The sequence below is a fragment of the Thamnophis sirtalis genome, unplaced genomic scaffold, assembly GCF_051295495.1.
Source record: "Thamnophis sirtalis isolate CommonGarterSnake01/CBP01778 unplaced genomic scaffold, rThaSir2_p1.2 scaffold_6, whole genome shotgun sequence".
Lineage (NCBI taxonomy): Eukaryota > Metazoa > Chordata > Lepidosauria > Squamata > Natricidae > Thamnophis > Thamnophis sirtalis.
The window spans coordinates 133,592,343-133,611,497 of NW_028261386.1; the positions used below are offsets into that span (position 1 = coordinate 133,592,343).

The window sequence follows — 19,155 nt, forward strand, 5'->3', positions numbered from 1 at the left end:
AGGAAGGAAGGAAAGGTAAAATCAGAGGAGGAGGAAGGAAGGAAGGAAGGAAGGAAGGAAGGAAGGAAGGAAGGAAGGAAGGAAGGAAGGAAGGAAGGAAGGAAGGAAAGGTAAAATCAGAGGAGGAAGAAGGAAGGAAGGAAGGAAGGAAGGAAGGAAGGGTGAAATAGAAGGAAGGAAAGATGAAATCAGAGGAGGAGGAAGGAAGGAAAGGTGAAATCAGAGGAGGAGGAAGGAAGGAAGGAAGGAAGGAAGGAAGGAAGGAAGGAAGGAAGGAAGGAAGGAAGGAAGGAAGGAAGGAAGGAAGGAGGGTTGATTTTGAGTCAATCCAAAGCAAACTTGGAACCAGGGGCATTTGTGGGTGGGAGGTTAAATAACTCAGGAACTCAGCTGTGACCCTGTGGATCAATGGTGTATTAACCGTTAAGCAGACTAAGCAGGCGCTTAGGGCACCAGGCCCAAAGGGGCCACCACAAAGTTGAGAAAGAAAGAAAAAAACAGTGAAGATTTCCACAGTGTGTACAAAGGAGGGGGGGGCACCAAGATTTGTCAGTGCTTAGCGCACCAGTGAGCCTTAATCCGCCACTGCTGTGGATGAACTCCTGGCCCTTCTTAATGTATGTGATACATGTAAAGAAGAGGCAAAGTTTCAATTCTGCAGCCATAGCTGCCACCTTAACTTCTTAATTCCCCATTCCTATCCCAAGACACCTCTGTCTGGAACATAAAGGCTGCTCCTCAAAACCAACTTCCTTGGTTCTACAGATGCTAAACCAGATGTATCTTCCCCTGGCTTCTAGGTTTCAGAATCCTGAAAACCTGTCCAGCTATGGAAGACATAGGAAGCATGGTTAAGAAACAAAAAACGTTAGATTATTACTAAGATACAAACACGTTTGAACACTAATCGATTTTAAAGATGGTAATTATTTTCATATCCAATTTACTTACCCGGTTCTGGCATGTTCCAAGCCTCACATTTGAAAAGCTCGCTGGATTCAGACGATTTCCCTACGCCAGTAATATTTGCAGCAGCAATTTTGAATTCATAGTATGCATTTTCTTGCAAATCCTCTACCTTTACCAAAGCATTAGCGTTACAAAGAAAAAATCCAAAATTAATGTAGGTAATAACCATCTGATCTCATAATAAGAGCAAACCAATTAAGAACTTCTGATTTCACTTGGACTTAACTCCTGCACAGCTAAATAAACAAGATTTTTAAAAAAGAGAAAATAAAAATGATTACAAATCCTAAAAGGGAAGATTGGTTGCAACTCAAAAGTAATAATGGAAAAGCGAGCTGTGGTGCAGCGGCCCCCACCTTTCAGGGACCAGGGACTAGTTCCATGGAGAGAGGTTTTTCTCCCCAAGAGAGTCTGGTTTCATGTGCTTTATCTGTTTGCATGGTCCACAGCCTGCTGCCAGTCGATGGACTGGAGGTTGGGGGCTCCTGCCTTAATGGGTCAGGTAGCTTTTGGCATCATGAGCATTTATAGATGGTCACCTAAAATTGCTTTACAGTATATTACACTGAGATGACCCAAGCTTTCAATGAGAGGTTGCCAATTTGGAAGGTTGATACACGAGAGACAATTTTGATAATCTGGGTCATCATAGGACCTATAATTATCATTTAGTTTCAAATCAGGCAGGAATTAAATGGCATTATGTTAACTTTCTATAGGGTTTTTTATTTCTCTTCCTTGCATTTTCCCACAAGCAAAGTGTCCACTTTGTTCAGATCAAACCAGTAGCAATTCATTATTTGCAAAAGGAACTGATACCATTGAGTGAAAGAACAGGAATAGAAAATAGAAAAAAATATAGAAAATAGAAAATAGAAAATAATAGAAAATAATAGAAAATAATAGAAAATAGAAAATAGAAAATAAATAGAAAATAGAAAATAGAAAATAGAAAATAGAAAATAGAAAATAGAAAATAGAAAATAGAAAATAGAAAATAGAAAATAGAAAATAGAAAATAGAAAATAGAAAATAGAAAATAGAAAATAGAAAATAGAAAATAGAAAATAGAAAATAGAAAATAGAAAATAGAAAATAGAAAATAGAAAATAGAAAATAGAAAATATAGAAAATAATAGAAAATAGAAAATAGAAAATAGAAAATAGAAAATAGAAAATAGAAAATAGAAAATAGAAAATAGAAAATAGAAAATAGAAAATAGAAAATAGAAAATAGAAAATAAATAGAAAATAGAAAATAGAAAATAGAAAATAGAAAATAGAAAATATAAAATAATAGAAAATATAAAATAATAGAAAATAGAAAATAGAAAATAGAAACTAAAAAATAGAAAATGAAAATAGAAAATAGAAAATAGAAAATAGAAAATAGAAAATAGAAAATAGAAAATAGAAAATAGAAAATAGAAAATAGAAAATAGAAAATAGAAAATAGAAAATAGAAAATAGAAAATAGAAAATAGAAAATAGAAAATAGAAAATAGAAAATAGAAAATAGAAAATAGAAAATAGAAAATAAATAGAAAATAAATAGAAAATAGAAAATAGAAAATAGAAAATAGAAAATAGAAAATAGAAAATAGAAAATAGAAAATAGAAAATAGAAAATAGAAAATAGAAAATAGAAAATAGAAAATAGAAAATAGAAAATAATAGAAAATAGAAAATAGAAAATAATAGAAAATAATAGAAAATAATAGAAAATAATAGAAAATAATAGAAAATAATAGAAAATAATAGAAAATAATAGAAAATATAAAATAATAGAAAATAGAAAATAGAAAATAGAAAATAGAAAATAGAAAATAGAAAATAGAAAATAGAAAATAGAAAATAGAAAATAGAAAATAGAAAATAGAAAATAGAAAATAGAAAATAGAAAATAATAGAAAATAATAGAAAATAATAGAAAATAATAGAAAATAATAGAAAATAGAAAATAATAGAAAATAATAGAAAATAATAGAAAATAATAGAAAATAATAGAAAATAATAGAAAATAATAGAAAATAATAGAAAATAATAGAAAATAATAGAAAATAATAGAAAATAATAGAAAATAGAAAATAGAAAAATAGAATAGAATAGAATCAGACAAATCGATAAGCAAAGAAATAAGTGTTGAACATTTCAGTTTTTCCTTATAATAAGTGTGTGTGTTTGTATGCAGATGAACAGCCATCATTGTAGTAATATTATTTCTATGTGTATGGTATACTCATCAATATAGTTTATATTGGATTTGTACTTTAAAAAAGAAAAATAATATTGTTAAATATGTTTTTTAAAAGAATAGTGTGAAAGATACACCAAAACAAGATACTGCTTAGCAGTGGTGGGATTCAAAAATGTTCCCTATCGGTTCTGTGGGCGTGGCTTTGTGGGTGTGGCAGGGGAAGGATACTGCGAAATCCCCATTCCCTCCCCACTCTCAAACTTTCCGCTACCAGTTCTCCGGAACCTGTCAGAACTTCATCGCAGCTGATATGAAATTGGCAATATTCAAGCAATTGGGAATGAATCAAACAATATTGGCTGCACGTATTTAGAGTATGCAACAATACAGACCTTATAAATTCTTTCTTTAACCAGAGAAGAGTTGACTTCATGCCAGTTGTGGTGTTCTGCCTCCCGTTTGTCTATGTAATAACCCAGAATATTTGATCCACCACTGTATCTTGGGAGCTTCCAGCCAATGGTCATGGATTGGCCATCGCAGTTGAGAAGGGTGATTCCATAAGGATAGGACGGGCAAGCTATAAAAGTGAAGCAAACTTCTAAATAGTTCACATACAAAGCGATAACATCACACTGCTTTCTTTTATACTTCGATTACATTATGATGAATTTATGGATTGACTTGTCTAAGAAAAAAAATTATTTACAATGCATGTTTTGTAAGAGGTAGGACCCTTGATAATCAATGGGGATTGTCCACAGTAAATATACAGAACAGCATTTTTAAATCTAAGTATATTAGGAGTTAAGAAAACTTAACCAAAACATTACTTCTGCCTTTCTCCGAACAATATTTTCTTCCTTCTGTGTCTATGACTTGCCAAAATAATTCACCCCAAAGTCATAGATACCAAAATAAGGCTGTTTTCTCCAACTTCAATTTACATATTATTCTTTGGTATTCTCCTTTTATAAGCCAAGTCCTTTCCCCATAGCAGGTACCCGCACTTTCATGTAACAATCAGAGGTGGTATTCAGCCAGTTCGGACCAGTTTGGGAAAAACGGTAGCTCCGATCATCAGTTGCCCCCCCCCCACCCTATCCTGTCCTTCATTTCCTGCTCTCTAGCTCATCCCAATCCCACGGCACAGCTGATTTCCCCCCCCCCCCCCGCTCGCTGTTCTACTTACCGTTGCTGACTTGGAAGGTAAGCAGCTGAGCTTCTAAATGCTCCATTTTCAGTGCTGTGCACCAACACTTTAGGCACATACCCATGGACGCGCAAAGTGCCGGTTCACTGAACCAGTTGTTAAACTGGCAGCATACCACCACTACAGGGGTGGGTTTCTCGCCCCGTTCCAACCAGTTCGGTTGGAACGGGGCCGGCGGCGTCCTCGTGCACGCGGGCAGTGCACGCATGCGTACTAGCATCTATGTGATGCTCCAGCTGCTCATGGAGGATCGCGCAGCCGCTGTATGCGTGGAAGCACAGAACTCGTCAAAACTGGGTAAGGAGCACGGGCGGGCGGGCGGGCCCTTCGCTGTTCCCGGAAATTACTTACTTCCTGGTTCGCCGACCAACCTGTTCGCAGGGACCGCCGCGAACCAGTTGAAACCCACCCCTGCACCACTAGTAACAATGGCTTATCACGTGGAAGTTTACAATTATGTGAAAAGTCCCCATGTTGGCAATGCACGGTGGCACCAAGATGGGAAAAGTTTACATTTTAAGAGTACGTCGTCTTATGATCACAATTGAGACCCAAAATTTCTGTTGCTGAGCAAGGCAGTTGCTAAATGATTTTTTTGTCCCATTCCACAACCTTTCTGTCACATTTATTAAGTTAATCATTGCTATTGTTAACGGAATTATATTGTTGTTAAGAAAATCTGGTTTCCCACATAAACTTTACTTGTCGGAAACCGTAGGAAGTTCATGAAAGATGATTCCCATAACCCCCGGGACTCAGCAGCCGTCATAAATACATTTCAGTTGCCAAGCACCCGAAATTTTGATCATATGACCATGAGGATGCTGTGATGGTCGTAAGTGTGAAAAATGGGCATAAATCACTCTTCTCAATGCTGTTGTAACTTCAAATGGTCACTAAATAAATGGCTGTGAGTAAGTCTACTACCCATGGTGGCTGCTGCTACTGGCTGAGGTTACTACGGGTGTTACTATGGAGAAATGGCTTCTAATGGATCAGACTCCTCCTTAATCTTTCAGAGCGTATCCTTGACCGATTCCCACTTACTGAGGGCCGCCTGTACTGTGATGGCGTCAGACTCCTGCGAATTTTCACTCATCCCCACCGCGTTTGCTGCTTTCACGCGGAAGACGTATCTCTCTCCTGTGGTCAGGCCGTGCATGGTGAACCTGAAGGAAGAGGGAAGTGAGCCGCTATGGCTGCTTAATTTTAAAGGCATCTGCTTGGACTGTTACAAAGTGGAAAGGCTTCCCCTGTGCATGCAACAAACAATTGATCTGCGCAAAACAGCCGTGAGGTGAAAAACTATGAATCTAGAAACTTGCCCGTGCTAATTCTAATCCTGAACAGGTTGTCCGTTCTGATGTGCCCATTGGGATTCTTACACTCTGATTTTTGACTGTTGATCAGGTTCCTGCTTGCACAGACGAGGGACGGTTAGAGGAACTGTACTTGGTTTTTCCAGAGAAGATTCTTTTATTTATTGCTTTGGGACAGAAGACAGACCAGAGTTGGGTTCCTACCAGTTCGCACCAGTTCGGTAGAACCGGTTCATCAAATCTACCGAACCGGTTAGAAGAGGTTCCACCAGTGGACCCGGAAAGCAGGCCACCCCTACAGAAGAGGTCCCAAAAATGTTTGAAACCCACCACTGACACACACACACACAGACTCACACAGAGAGAGAAAGAGAAAGAGAAAGAAAGGAAGAAAGAAAGAAAAAAAGAAAAAAGAAAAAAAATGAGAGAGAGATGAAAGAAAAAAAGGAAAAAGGGACAGAGACACAAAAGGAAGGAAAGAGAGAGAGAGAGAGAGAGAGAGAGAGAGAGAGAAAACACATGGCTGGCAAGCCACTCCCACCAGGTCACATGGCCGGCAAGCCACTCCCACAAAGGAGGCCACACCCACAGAGTAGGTTCAAAAAAAAATTGAAACCCACCACTGAGACAGACCCACAGTTTCGTGTTGTGGATATGGGCAATTCACTCACCGCTTTGCAGGGATACCCTGCCTCTCCTACACCATTGCAAATGCCTTTGTTTTCCTGTTTTAATTCAATGTAATTTACTGTTTTCTCACCTGAGCTGTCTTCAGCCCTTTAGCATAGATCAAGGGTGTCAAACTCAGAGCCCACGGGCATCATGCACTGGCCACACCCATCCCCGGTTTAGCAAAGGGGGGGAGTCTTGATATGTCACGTGACGACAACATGGCACCATGAGTTTGACATTCCTGATGTAGATGATCCCTAGCAGGTCATTCCATTTCAGTAAGAGGCCCACCTCTGATTGGCTGCAAGGCTGGCAGCTCCCTCCCACCAGCAGCCAGTCACTTTCCTACGCAGCCCTCCTGCAATGATCTTTGCTGTTTTATTTCTTTACCTATTAATTCAGAATCTTGTGGTTGCTCCAATGATGGACCCTTTAAATCGATGGATTACCCTCATCCTAGAAGAGAGGTGTCCAACCTTGGCAACTCTGTGGACTTCAACTCCAGGAATTCCCCACCAGCTATGCTTGTAGAAAGGACTAACCAAAATATATATCCAGGCATGTGTGGAAGGTCAAGGAATTTGTTAAACACATATATCACTTTTACCTGTTATACTTGATTGGCTTATGGTTACAGGCTTCCCAATGATTTGATCCTACCACGGAATAATCAACGTAATAGCCGATCAGATCTTCTTCATGTTTTGGCTTGTCCCAGTTCACAATAACAGAGGTTTTTGTGTTTCTTGTCGCAACAACACATCCAGGGGCTGATGGTACCACTGCAGCACAAAGAAAGGCACTTACGATCGTCAGAGTAACAATTAACGCATTGGTATATGCTTGTAAGCCATCTAGAGTCTCTCTAGACGGGATAGGTAGCATATCAGTTTAATAAATAAGCAAGTAACGTAACCAATTTTTCTCAAGTCTACATGCAATTTTCCTAGCAAATATTGGAAGAAAATTCAAAATAATAATATTTTACAGTTGGTTGTACTTTCAGCCAGATGTTTAGACTGGTTCTGGCATTTTTGTCCACCTATCGAGTGCATCCCATTACTAGATTCCTTAATTGGTCTAAACCAGTGTTTCTCAACCTTGGCAACTTGAAGATGTCTGGACTTCAAGTCCCAGAATTCCCCAGCCAGCGAATGCTGGCTGGGGAATTCTGGGAGTTGAAGTCCAGACATCTTCAAGTTGCCAAGGTTGAGAAACACTGGTCTAAACATTTCTAAGGCAGGGGGATGTTATTTTCCAAAATAATCTTTGAACTATCAATTGGTTTTAGGGATTTCCAAGTTGAAAAGAAGTCCAGGATCCCACTAAAATGTACATTATGTAAATGTGACCTTTGGAGAAATCCACAAGGCTGACCTTGGGGAGAAAAACTCATTAAAATTCCTCCTCCCTCATTCACTGGGATCTGCTTGTGTTTGCACACAAGGAAGATGAGGGGGAAGAAGATGGAGCTTCCCCCATGACAACTAATACCCATTTCAGTGGCGGCTGGACGGGTCCTATTGGTTTCAAAAGTGCTGATGTCATTTGGAGCTTATGTCTCCTTCCCTAAAATCTTCAAACCCATTGTGCTAATGTGCATGTCTCCCACACAAGGATGCACTAATCAAAGTCCCTGTGTAACACCATTGGATGTTGTTGTCCGACCCACCGTGACCCCCATGGACAACGTTCCTCCAGGCCTTCCTGTCCTCTACCATCCTCTGGAGTCCATCTAAGCTCACGCCTACTGCTTCAGTGACTCCATCCAGCCACCTCATTCTCTGTCGTCCCCTTCTTCTTCTTTTGCCCTCCATCGTTCCCAGCATTAGTCTCTTCTCCAGTGAGTCTTTCTTCCTCATTAGTTGGCTGAAGCACTTGCTGGCCATTGTATAGCACAAGTCAAAGCATATCAAATGTATATGTTTTGGAAAGCAATAGTTCCTAGGAAATACCAGGGCCATGATTTTTACGCTGAGCTTTGACAAGTTATCTCAAAGTTTCTCAGTCAATTTTATGTTGCAAAACACAAGGCTGTTCATTACTAAATGAATTCTCACGGAGCCGTTTTTTTTTCTTTTCAACATTGTGTCTTGTTCTATACGAGAACTAGGCATCCAGAGGGCTCAGGATGAAATACACCCCTGCTCTCTTTTTCAGGGTTTCTGGAACCCCATTTGAAACCTACAGCTGAAAATCAGGTAGTTTAGAGACTTTTTGAATGGGAAACATCTAAAATCTGCATTTTAAGTAACTAAGTTAAGAGCTTTTTTTAAAAAAATAAGGAAAACTCCAAACTTTTTCAACCTAAAGAGAAGTTGGAAAATTAGGTCTTCTGCACTTTATACTCCTGTCTTGCCCAGCTGTGTTCTCTCACCCTTCAAAAACAATCAAACTGTCTGGCCTTGGCCACCAAGAGTTTTCTATCTATCACAGTGTTTCTCAACCTTGGCGACTGTAAGTCCTGTGGACTTCAACTCCCAGAATCCCCCAGCCAGCTCTGCTGGCTGGGGGATTCTGGGAGTTGAAGTCTACAGGATTTAAAGTCGCCAAGGTTGAGAAAGACTGATCTATCACATATTTTAAGTGTATTTGCATTTATTTGACAGATTTATATGCTGCCTTCCTTCCAAGATTTCAAATAACCAGGGCTGGCTCTAAGCTAAGGATGAGTACGCACCAGCCTAGAGGCACCAAATTATAAGGGGAGTACCAAAAATGGTGAAGACTTCCAAAAAATCACAATTAAAAAAGGCAAAAAAAACCCCGCCAATCTGCCTGCTGGAGGGTTAAATACAATTCCACAGAATTGTTACCGTAAGATAAAAATTGGCACTGATGTAATATTAACAACCATTTGTCTGAAATGGTAAATGATTTCCTGCTTGACACCCAGGGGGTCGGACTAGAAGACCTCCGAGGTCCCCTCCCACACTCTTATTCTGTTATTTATTGTGCAATGGGGTGGAAATATCTGAGAAAAGAAAAATGAAACCATTATCCAAACCTGAAAATCATAAAATTCAAAATCTCAAAGGAGAAATAAACAAGAGGGCACTTTTGAGCCAAGGTGGCGCAGTGGTTAAATGCAGCACTGCAGGCTACTGCTAGATCAGCAGGTCAGCGGTTCAAATCTCACCGGCTCAGGGTTGACTCAGCCTTCCATCCTTCCGAGATGGGTAAAATGAGGACCCGGATTGTTGGGGGCAATATGCTGACTCTCTGTAAACCGCTTAGAGAGGCCTGAAAGGCCTATGAAGCGGTATATAAGTCTACTGCTATTGCTATTGCTATTGCTATTTTTTGAAATCCCTACCAAAAAGGGAGGATGAGTCAAATCCTAGAGGGTGGCCAGTTTAAGACTCTGTCTAGGGTGCCAACATGTCTACAGCCGGCCTTGCAAATAACTTTTTCCTTCCATTTTCCCCTGTAATAATAATAATAATCCATTGCTATTGCTATTGCTATTTTTTGAAATCCCTACCAAAAAGGGAGGATGAGTCAAATCCTAGAGGGTGGCCAGTTTAAGACTCTGTCTAGGGTGCCAACATGTCTACAGCCGGCCTTGCAAATAACTTTTTCCTTCCATTTTCCCCTGTAATAATAATAATAATCCATTGCTATTGCTATTGCTATTTTTTGAAATCCCTACCAAAAAGGGAGGATGAGTCAAATCCTAGAGGGTGGCCAGTTTAAGACTCTGTCTAGGGTGCCAACATAGACAGCCGGCCTTGCAAATAACTTTTTCCTTCCATTTTCCCCTGTAATAATAATAATCCTGAAAATTAAGCAATGGTGAAGCTGGGGGACTGGCCCAAGGTCAGCCAGAACTGGAGGGAGATTTTTTTTTCGTGAGTCACCCGAGCCCTGATCCAACATGGGACATTCCTCACCGATGGCCTCTTTTGCTTGAACAGGTGCTGTTATTTCAGAAGGATCACTAATCCCATGCTTGTTGGCTGACAAAACTCGGAAAACGTAGGACTTCCCTTCTGCAAGATCAAACACCGCATAACGAGGGGATCGGACGGGCACTTGTGCGTTGACCCTCTGCCAAGTCCCACTGCCAACAACGGACTGTAAAGAAAAGAACAAGATCATTGCCGCGTGTACAGAGCTGCAAATGTCCTCAAGGTACTTGAATTAATGAACAATAGCTGCGCAATCTTCTGTTTCTTAGACAACCTGCCAGACGTGGTAGGGAGGCGCATGGATTTGCTTGCTCTATGTGGTGACTCTGTGAGGCAGTTGTCGGAAGGGGGGCAGAGATGGCCTGGCTGTGGTGACCCTGAGGTAAGCTGGTGTGGGGCACATGGAGCGGCTTCACCACCACCTGGCCTGACCTCACCTCACCACAAGCAACAAGGTAGAATGGGTGGGTGGAGATAGATAGATAGATAGATAGATAGATAGATAGATAGATAGATAGATAGATGATAGATAGATAGATAGATAGATAGATAGATAGATAGATAGATAGATAGACAGATGATATAGATATAGATATAGAGATAGATAGATAGATAGATAGATAGATAGATAGATAGATAGATAGATAGATAGATGATAGATGATAGATGATAGATAGATGATAGATGATAGATGATAGGTAGGTAGGTAGGTAGGTAGGTAGGTAGGTAGGTAGGTAGGTAGGTAGGTAGATAGGTAGATAGGTAGATAGGTAGATAGGTAGATAGGTAGATATAGATAGATGATAGATGATAGATGATAGATGATAGATGATAGATAGATAGATAGATAGATAGATAGATAGATAGATAGATAGATAGATAGATAGATAGATAGATAGATAGATACAGACAGATAGACAGATGATAGAGATAGAGATAGAGATAGAGATAGAGATAGAGATAGAGATAGAGATAGAGATAGAGATAGAGATAGAGATAGATAGAGATAGAGATAGAGATAGAGATAGAGATAGAGATAGAGATAGAGATAGAGATAGAGATAGAGATAGAGATAGAGATAGAGATAGAGATAGAGAGATAGATAGATAGATAGATAGATAGATAGATAGATAGATAGATGATAGATAGATAGATAGATGATAGATAGATAGATGATAGATAGATAGATAGATAGATAGATAGATAGATAGATAGATAGATAGATAGATAGAAATATAGATGAGAGAGAGAGAGAGAGAGAGAGAGAGAGAGAGATACATACATACATACATACATACATACATACATACATACATACATACATACATACATCACAGCCCATCCTAAATACATATTGGATAAAGGAAATTTGAGTGTTCACAATGTTGATACTATATGAAACAAAACTGTGACCGAATCTGGATGGATGAAGACAGGTGTGGTCCTGAAATGCCATCCAGCCAAATGTCATTATAAAGCACGGTACCTTCTCAACGAAATAGGATAAGGGGTCTCTGCCACGAGGATCAGGTGGGTCCCAACTGAGAACGACGTATGTTCTGCTGGTTTCCGAAGCGTGCACGTTGGTGGGAGGTTCGGGGAGTTTAACATCACCTAGAAGAGCAACGCACTCAATAAACTGTTCAGCCCCAGATTCATCTCCCAGGCTAGCATTGATGCAAAAAGTTTGTCTTTCCAAAGTATCTCATTATAGCGCATTGCTCAGCTATTAAGGGCTCTGCATCGGCTTTGTGATTTATCAAAGCTAATTTGTTTCCAGTTTGTGAAAACCACGCAAGAACACTAGCAGTTATTCTTCACAGCTGGCTTTAAAAAAAAGAAAGAAATTGAAGGGAGGTGGGAGGAGGAAATACTGCATTCATCTCCTAAGATTTTTTCTTTTACTTTGATCATATTTGAATTGCTTTCATGTGCGGGACTAAATGCCCCGATAAAGTCTTCATGCTTTATGCAAATAGGAGGCAGGTTGATCAAAGTCTGCAGCCCGAGAGTTTCTGCCTCTGAAAAATGAGGAAGGGGGGAAAAAATTTGCATGGAGGATCACAGCAATTAAATATAAAATCATACCAGCCCCCCAAAAAATGTGGGGGGAGGGGAGATGATGTAAAAAAAATTCTCCTAGTTTAGGAGAATCGGGGTAATATATGGCACAGGAATGAAATGTCATTTTCCTGTGGCTGCCCTCCATTTCTCATCGAAGATCAGCAGTTTAAAGAGAGGATGGGATTTTTAAGAGCCTTCTGGAATGGCTCAGTTTGCCTGAGCTGGTTTAATGTTAATCCTAGTCAGAGAAAATCTCCAGCACTCTTTTTTTAAATACTATCACTACTCTTGTTGGCATCTGCACAGCTGTTTTCCTTGAAAAGCAAAATGGTAGGCAAAATGGCTTATCACAAAAGGAGGTGGGGGGGGGATAGAACCTGTGACTTGATTTGTCAATCATTCTCCAGGCACCGAGAGAAATATCACTTTGCATTTCAGCACATTGTACCTATACGTTTTTAGGGACGCGGTGGCTCGGTGGCTAAGACGCTGATGCTTGTCGATCAGAAGTTCAGCAGATCGAATCCCTAGCATCATGTAACAGAGTGAGCTCCCGTGACTTGTCCCAGCTTCTGCCAACCTAGCAGTTCGAAAGCACGTAAAAAAAAATGGAAGTAGAAGAATAGGGACCACTTTGGTGGGAAGGTAACAGCGCTCCGTGTGCCTTCAATGTTTAGTCATGCCAGTCCCATGACCACAGAGACATCTCTGGATAGCGCCTGCTGTTCGGCTTAGAAACGGAGATGAGCACTGCCCCCTAGAGACTGAAATGATTAGCACGTATGCGCGGGGGAACCTTTAGCTTTTACCTATGCATTTTGCACTGCAATTTGGCCGCCCTGAGTCTCTTTGAGAGTGGGCGGCATACAAATTAAATCAATCAATCAATCAATCGATTTGAATTTGGAAGAAAATAAGCCCCGTGTTGATTAACTACACTTTTCTGACTCTCTAAATTCCCTATTCAAAAGAGAGAGGGAAAAAAAACAGGTGTTTCTGCTGTGGGAAGACAAACGTTCAAATATATTTACACTGGGATCTTAATCACCAGGTATGATTTATTGTGCTTTAAACTCTAAAGCGCTTCAACAAATTGCAGTTCCTAAGATTCTGGTGGAAAAACCAGAAAAATTAAAGTAGCAATACCGGGATCGTCTGATCATGCAAACACGTAGAATGCTTACATGCACAAAATGAAAAGGGAATTTCCCGATCCGCAAAACAATAATCTCTCAAGAATGTATTAACTTAGTTCTCCTCCTAACTAAATTCCTCATGTAGGTAGAAATAGAGATGCACATATTTAACTCCATATTAAATGCATAAAGAAAGGAGTCTGCAAATAACAGGAAGACTAAAGTTTTAGTAACGGTCACGGAAGTATTGTGGGGGATGGCTATTATCTTGCCTCTGTAGAAGTCACGTACCTTCCAAGTCGTCATAACGGAGGATAATGTCCCTGCCTCCATCCATGTGGATAGCTGAAGGTGGGGGAAAAAACACATTGCTGTATATTTAAGGTTCTGTACTAAGCGAACACCTTTGGAAAATTACATTGAATGACCTCTTTTGTAGTATTTGATTGCTTCTCAGCTATCACGGGCGTTTATATCAGCAAGATTAGGCAAAGTTAGATGTTGATAGCTCGGAAATCTGACATGTGTTAATTCAGATGATGCTAAAGGTGAAGAAACCCTTAAAACAGTGTTTCTCAACCTTGGCAACTTGAAGATGTCCGGACTTCCACTCCCAGAATTCCCCAGCAGTGGTTAGGACAGTGTTTCTCAACCTTGTCAACTTGAAGATGTCCGGACTTCCACTCCCAGAATTCCCCAGCCAGCATTCGCTGGCTGGGGAATTCTGGGAGTTGAAGTCCGGACATCTTCAAGTTGACAAGGTTGAGAAACACTGCCTTAAAAGATCTCCTTTTAATTCTGAACAAATTCATCATCTGACCAGAAATCCCCATCACTCAGGACGAAAAAGAAGCCGGCGTTAGGCATAATAATATAGTTCTTGGTGGAATCTTTTCCATACATATTTATTACATATCAAAAGAGCTGGAGCACTGCAGGTAACCCTTGACTTATGGCCCCAATTGGGTTCAAAATTTCCACTGGTAAGCAAGACAGCTGTTAAGTCAATCGTGCCCCATTTTATCACCTTTTGTTTGCCACAGTTGTTAAACGAGTCACTTCGGGTGCTAAGTGAATCACGCGGTCATTAAGTGAATTCGGCTTAATGACCCATTGACTTTGTGATCTCATAGTGATCTTATGACTCATGACTTTGCAACTGTCAAAAATATATGCCAGTTGCCAAATGCCTGAATTTTGATCAGGAAGATGGTCGTTAAGCGTGGAAAATGGTCATAAGTCACTTTTTTCAGTGTTGTATTGAGCAATGACTAAACAAATGGTTGTAAGTCGAGGACTACCTGACCATCAGAGGTGGGTTGCTACCAGTTCGCACTGGTTCGAGTGAACCGGTAGTGGAAATTGGGACTGGGGCGCCAAACCATTAGGGACAGCAGGCCGGCCACATCCCCGAAATGATTCCCCAGTCTAACATGCTGTTGCCAGCATGTTTTTTTAGTCATTTTATAATGTTCTGCACATGCGCAGAACAATCTACAGGCAAATGCACATGGGCAAGCAACGCGTGCGGCGAGCGAAGAAAGCAGAAGCGAACCGGCAGTAATCCTGCAGCAACAACCCCCCCCCCGGCTGTACACAGAGTGTAGGATAACTGTTGAAAGTTATTAGCCATAATAGTTCACAATGGGACTGCCACATCTCTCTCTCTCCCTCCTTCCCTCTCCCCCTCCCTCTCTCCCTCCCACTCTCTCTCCCCATCCCTTCCTCCCCCTCTCTCTCCCTCCCCCTCCCTTCTCTCTCCCCCCTCCCTCCCTCCCTCTCTCTCTCTCCTTCCCCCTCCATTCTCTCTCCCCTCCCTCCCTCTCTCCCCCTCCCTCCCTCTCTCTCTCCCCCTGCCTCCCTCCCTCTCTCCTCCTCCCTCCCTCCCTCTCTCTCTCCCCCTCCTTCCCTCCCTATCTCTCTCCTCCTCTCTTCCTTCCTCTCTCCCTCCTTCCCTCCCTCTCTCTCCTCCTCCCTTCCCCCTCTCTTCTGTCTCCCCCTCCCTCCTTTCCTCCCTCTCTCTCTCCCCCTCCCCCTCTCTCGCCTCCTCCCTTCCCCCTCTCTTCTGTCTCCCCCTCCCTCCTTTCCTCCCTCTCTCTCTCCCCCTCCCTCTCTCTCTGCCTCCCTCTCTGCCTCTCTCTCTCTGTATACCTACCTACCTACCTACCTACCTACCTACCTACCTACATACATACATACATACATACATACATACATACATACATACATAAGAGGTCTTTGTCCTGCAGTGGTTAGACAATGGCTAAAACGATGATGATGATGATGATGATGATGATGATGATGATGATGATGATGATGATGATGATACATACAAATTGTCATACAAGCATACATAGTCTGAAATCATAACACTTATTTTAAGTAGCCATAAGTAATCTGCCTGCAAACTTGATTTATGGCCAGCTCAGAAACAAAGCTTAGTCTGCCCCACTCATTTTGTAGCAAGGTTCCTCTTTTACGAGTCTGCTTATAATTTCCCCTGAAGAAATACGGGGATGCTTTTTCCTTACTCTGTGACCTCTTCAGGTCCTCGGGGTCAAGAGCTGCCACGGCGTCAGAGGATCTCGAGGGCCGACTGACCCCTGCCTGGTTGACGGCCCTCACTCGGAACATGTAGGAACGCCCTTCCAACAATCCAGTCACCGGATATTTGCAGATTTTTACAGGAGCATCATTGCATTGAACCCAGTTTTCGGTACCCACTTCACATCTGCAAATAACAGAAAGAAGGAAAGGAAAACTTCAAGATTTTCTATCAATCTACTCTAGCTGTGAGAATGATTTCTTTAAACTGGCTGACTGGTGAATCAGATGCCAAATAGAGTTGAAATGAAGTATGTATAAAACAATAGGCAGTAGGATAAAATATTGTAACTTCACATGTACACAGTGAGGAAAAAGGAAATTGTTGTGAATAGCTCATGAACATGGGCAACTACAATGATAGTAATTGGTTTCAGAGATGGGTCCCTACAAGTTCGGATGGGTTTGGCCGAGTAGGTAGTAACTCGGCCTGCCACGCCCCCAAACTGGTTCTCTCGGTGGCGCCATCTTGTTTTTAAGTACTGTGCATTCGCGCATCAAGCACACCCAGCATGTTCTTGAGCGAACCGGTAGTAGCAGCAGCCAAAACCCACCCCTGCTTGGCTTCCAAACACTAGGTACAACCCAGCAGTTGAGTAGTTGCTCCTTTTTATACACACAACCCTGTCATTTTGAAGCCAGTGACTATTATAGCTTTGGATAGCAATAGCAATAGCAGTTAGACTAATATACCGCTTCATAGCCCTCCTTAAAATGGTTTACAGAGTCAGCTTATTGCCCCCAACAATCTGGGTCCTCATTTTACGGAACTCAAAAGGATGGAAGGCTTAGTCAATCTTGAGCTGGTCAGGATCGAACTTCTGGCAGTGAGCGGAGTTAGCCTGCAATACTGCATTCTCACCACTGAGCCACCAGGGCTCCTGTGCGTCTGACACACCTCCTTCAAGCCCCTGAAATTTTCTTGGCAAGAGTTCAAGTGTGGTTTGTCCTTCCCTCCTTCCTAGGGCCGAGAAGAATGATTGGCCCAAGGTCACCCAACTGGCTTTGTGCCTAAGATGGAGCTAAAACGATCTCCCCGTTGAGATCCGGACCCTCACCACCCTACCGGCCTTCCGCAAAGCAACTAAGACCTGGCTGTTCCGGCAGGCCTGGGGCTGCTGAAATTCCCAGCCCCATTCGAGGTTATGACTGTTGTTATATTTTAAATTGTTCTGTCTTTTTGTTTTGTACCCCCCTTCCCTTTCGGATTGTGCACTGCCCTGAGTCTCTCGGGAATAGGGTGGCATACAAATTAAACAAACCTTAACCTTAACCTTAACCTAGAAGCAAGGTCTCCATATTTCCAGATGGTTTGGGCTAGTTTTAACCACTAGCCCAAACTAGCCTAGGCATTCTCATAAATAGCTTTAAAGGGGAATTGGATAACTTAATGGGTGATCCCGCAAGGGATGGGAGTCTTGAGACACAAGGGAAAGGATTGGGTGCCTTGAAATAATAATAGCAGGGCAGCAATGGCAAGAGGGGGGTATGTTTCTCCCTGTCGCACTTGCCCTTCAGGCATTTGGCAAAATGCTAAACTAAATTGGTCCTTGACCCGAACAGCAGGGCCCCTGTTACATCAATTGAAAATGGCATATTTCCCAGGAAGTGAATGCGACCCAGGAATATTTGACAATTTGACCTATAGGATTACGTGGAATGGACAAAGCATGTGAAAAGCTCCTCGCACGTATCTTTAGCAGGTTCCCCGAATGCACATTCAAGAAGTGAAGTTAATGAAGATTGGAAATCAGTCATTGGGGGATCAGGAGAGCCCCAATGTGTGTGTGTGTGTGTGTGTGTGTGTGTGTGTGTGTGTGTGTGTGTGTACGCACCCACGCACATACATACACATATATATATACATGTACATATATACATACACACATATAAATATACATATATACATAAATATATATGTTTGTGTGTATATACATATACATACATACATATATATACATACATACATACATGCATACACACACACACATATAAATATACTTATATATACATATATCAATTAAAAGATCTTCATATGTGTGTGTGAATCAATTCAAAAAACAATATTATACTAACTTCCCACAGAAAGCAAAACTTACATCAAATTCAAAAAAAACCTGTCTTTTGAGCACTGAGAATTTATTTGAAATATAGAAGAACCAAATGCGATTCCTTCCACATATACCTGTCCACAAAATAGCCGATCACTGGAGCTTCGTGGGTCGTATTTGGTGGTTTCCAAGCAACAATGACATAATCTCTGTTGGCATCATGACAGCTCACGTCCATTGGCGCCCCTGGGGCCCCCATCACGAGGGCATCAGCATCTAAAACCCCAAGAAAGACTCAGGTAAAATTACCCTTGTATCATTCAGCTATTATAAATATGACACACTAGTGGGTGACCGTGGGGTTTCCCTCACAAACAAGTGAGTTCACTTTTTTTTATTCTTGAGCTAGGAGAAAGGCACACCAGCATTAATTATTATAACAATTAATAACTGATTGATTATGCTGTCTTCATTAAGGGAGAATGTTTGTAGCTTGGGGAGGGGGTTGAACTGAGGGGTCTTGGGGGAGTTTGGGTTGGGCTGTTTAATGCTGGCTTGCTTGGCAGTTCCTTGATTGGGTATTGTTTACTTCTTGGTTGTTGGTCTGATATTGATCTTGGTGTTAGTCTGTGCTCATGTTGATTGCTAGGAAGAAGGTCTTTTGACTTGTTGATTATCTCTTTTCCATAGTATGTAGATGTTGTTTATGTACATGTGCCCATTGATAGCCAATTTGTCCCAACAATCAACACCCAGATGAACCTAAGAACCTTCAAGACCACTCTCACCAACACTGACATGGCAAGCCAGTAGACTTTAAATTAAGAGCAAACCCCATGCCTTACTAGCACTGATGATGTTATCTAGTTTGAGTAATGATTGAAACATCTGCAAGAAAACAACCTCAGAGGGCACCAAGGACCTCTCAATCTCTTCATTGCTGATCCCTATTCAGTTTTAATAATGAAGACGCAGAACGATACGGTCCTTACTGTTTTAGTGTGAGTCATATGTGGGGA

General features: G+C 41.2%; 1 protein-coding gene across 1 annotated transcript in view; it reads right to left on the minus strand.

The window, feature by feature from the left end:
• MYOM2 (myomesin 2) overlaps positions 1–19,155 on the minus strand; it is a 92,161-nt gene that overhangs the window by 36,939 nt on the left and 36,067 nt on the right. Inside the window, exons 11-19 of the mRNA XM_087718983.1 lie at positions 18,271–18,412; positions 16,013–16,212; positions 13,773–13,826; positions 11,768–11,895; positions 10,264–10,447; positions 6,978–7,152; positions 5,427–5,548; positions 3,559–3,746; positions 952–1,078 (exon numbers count right to left, since the gene is read on the minus strand). Of these exons, the coding sequence (XP_087575109.1) occupies positions 952–1,078; positions 3,559–3,746; positions 5,427–5,548; positions 6,978–7,152; positions 10,264–10,447; positions 11,768–11,895; positions 13,773–13,826; positions 16,013–16,212; positions 18,271–18,412 (1,320 nt within the window). The remainder of the gene's footprint in view (positions 1–951; positions 1,079–3,558; positions 3,747–5,426; positions 5,549–6,977; positions 7,153–10,263; positions 10,448–11,767; positions 11,896–13,772; positions 13,827–16,012; positions 16,213–18,270; positions 18,413–19,155) is intronic.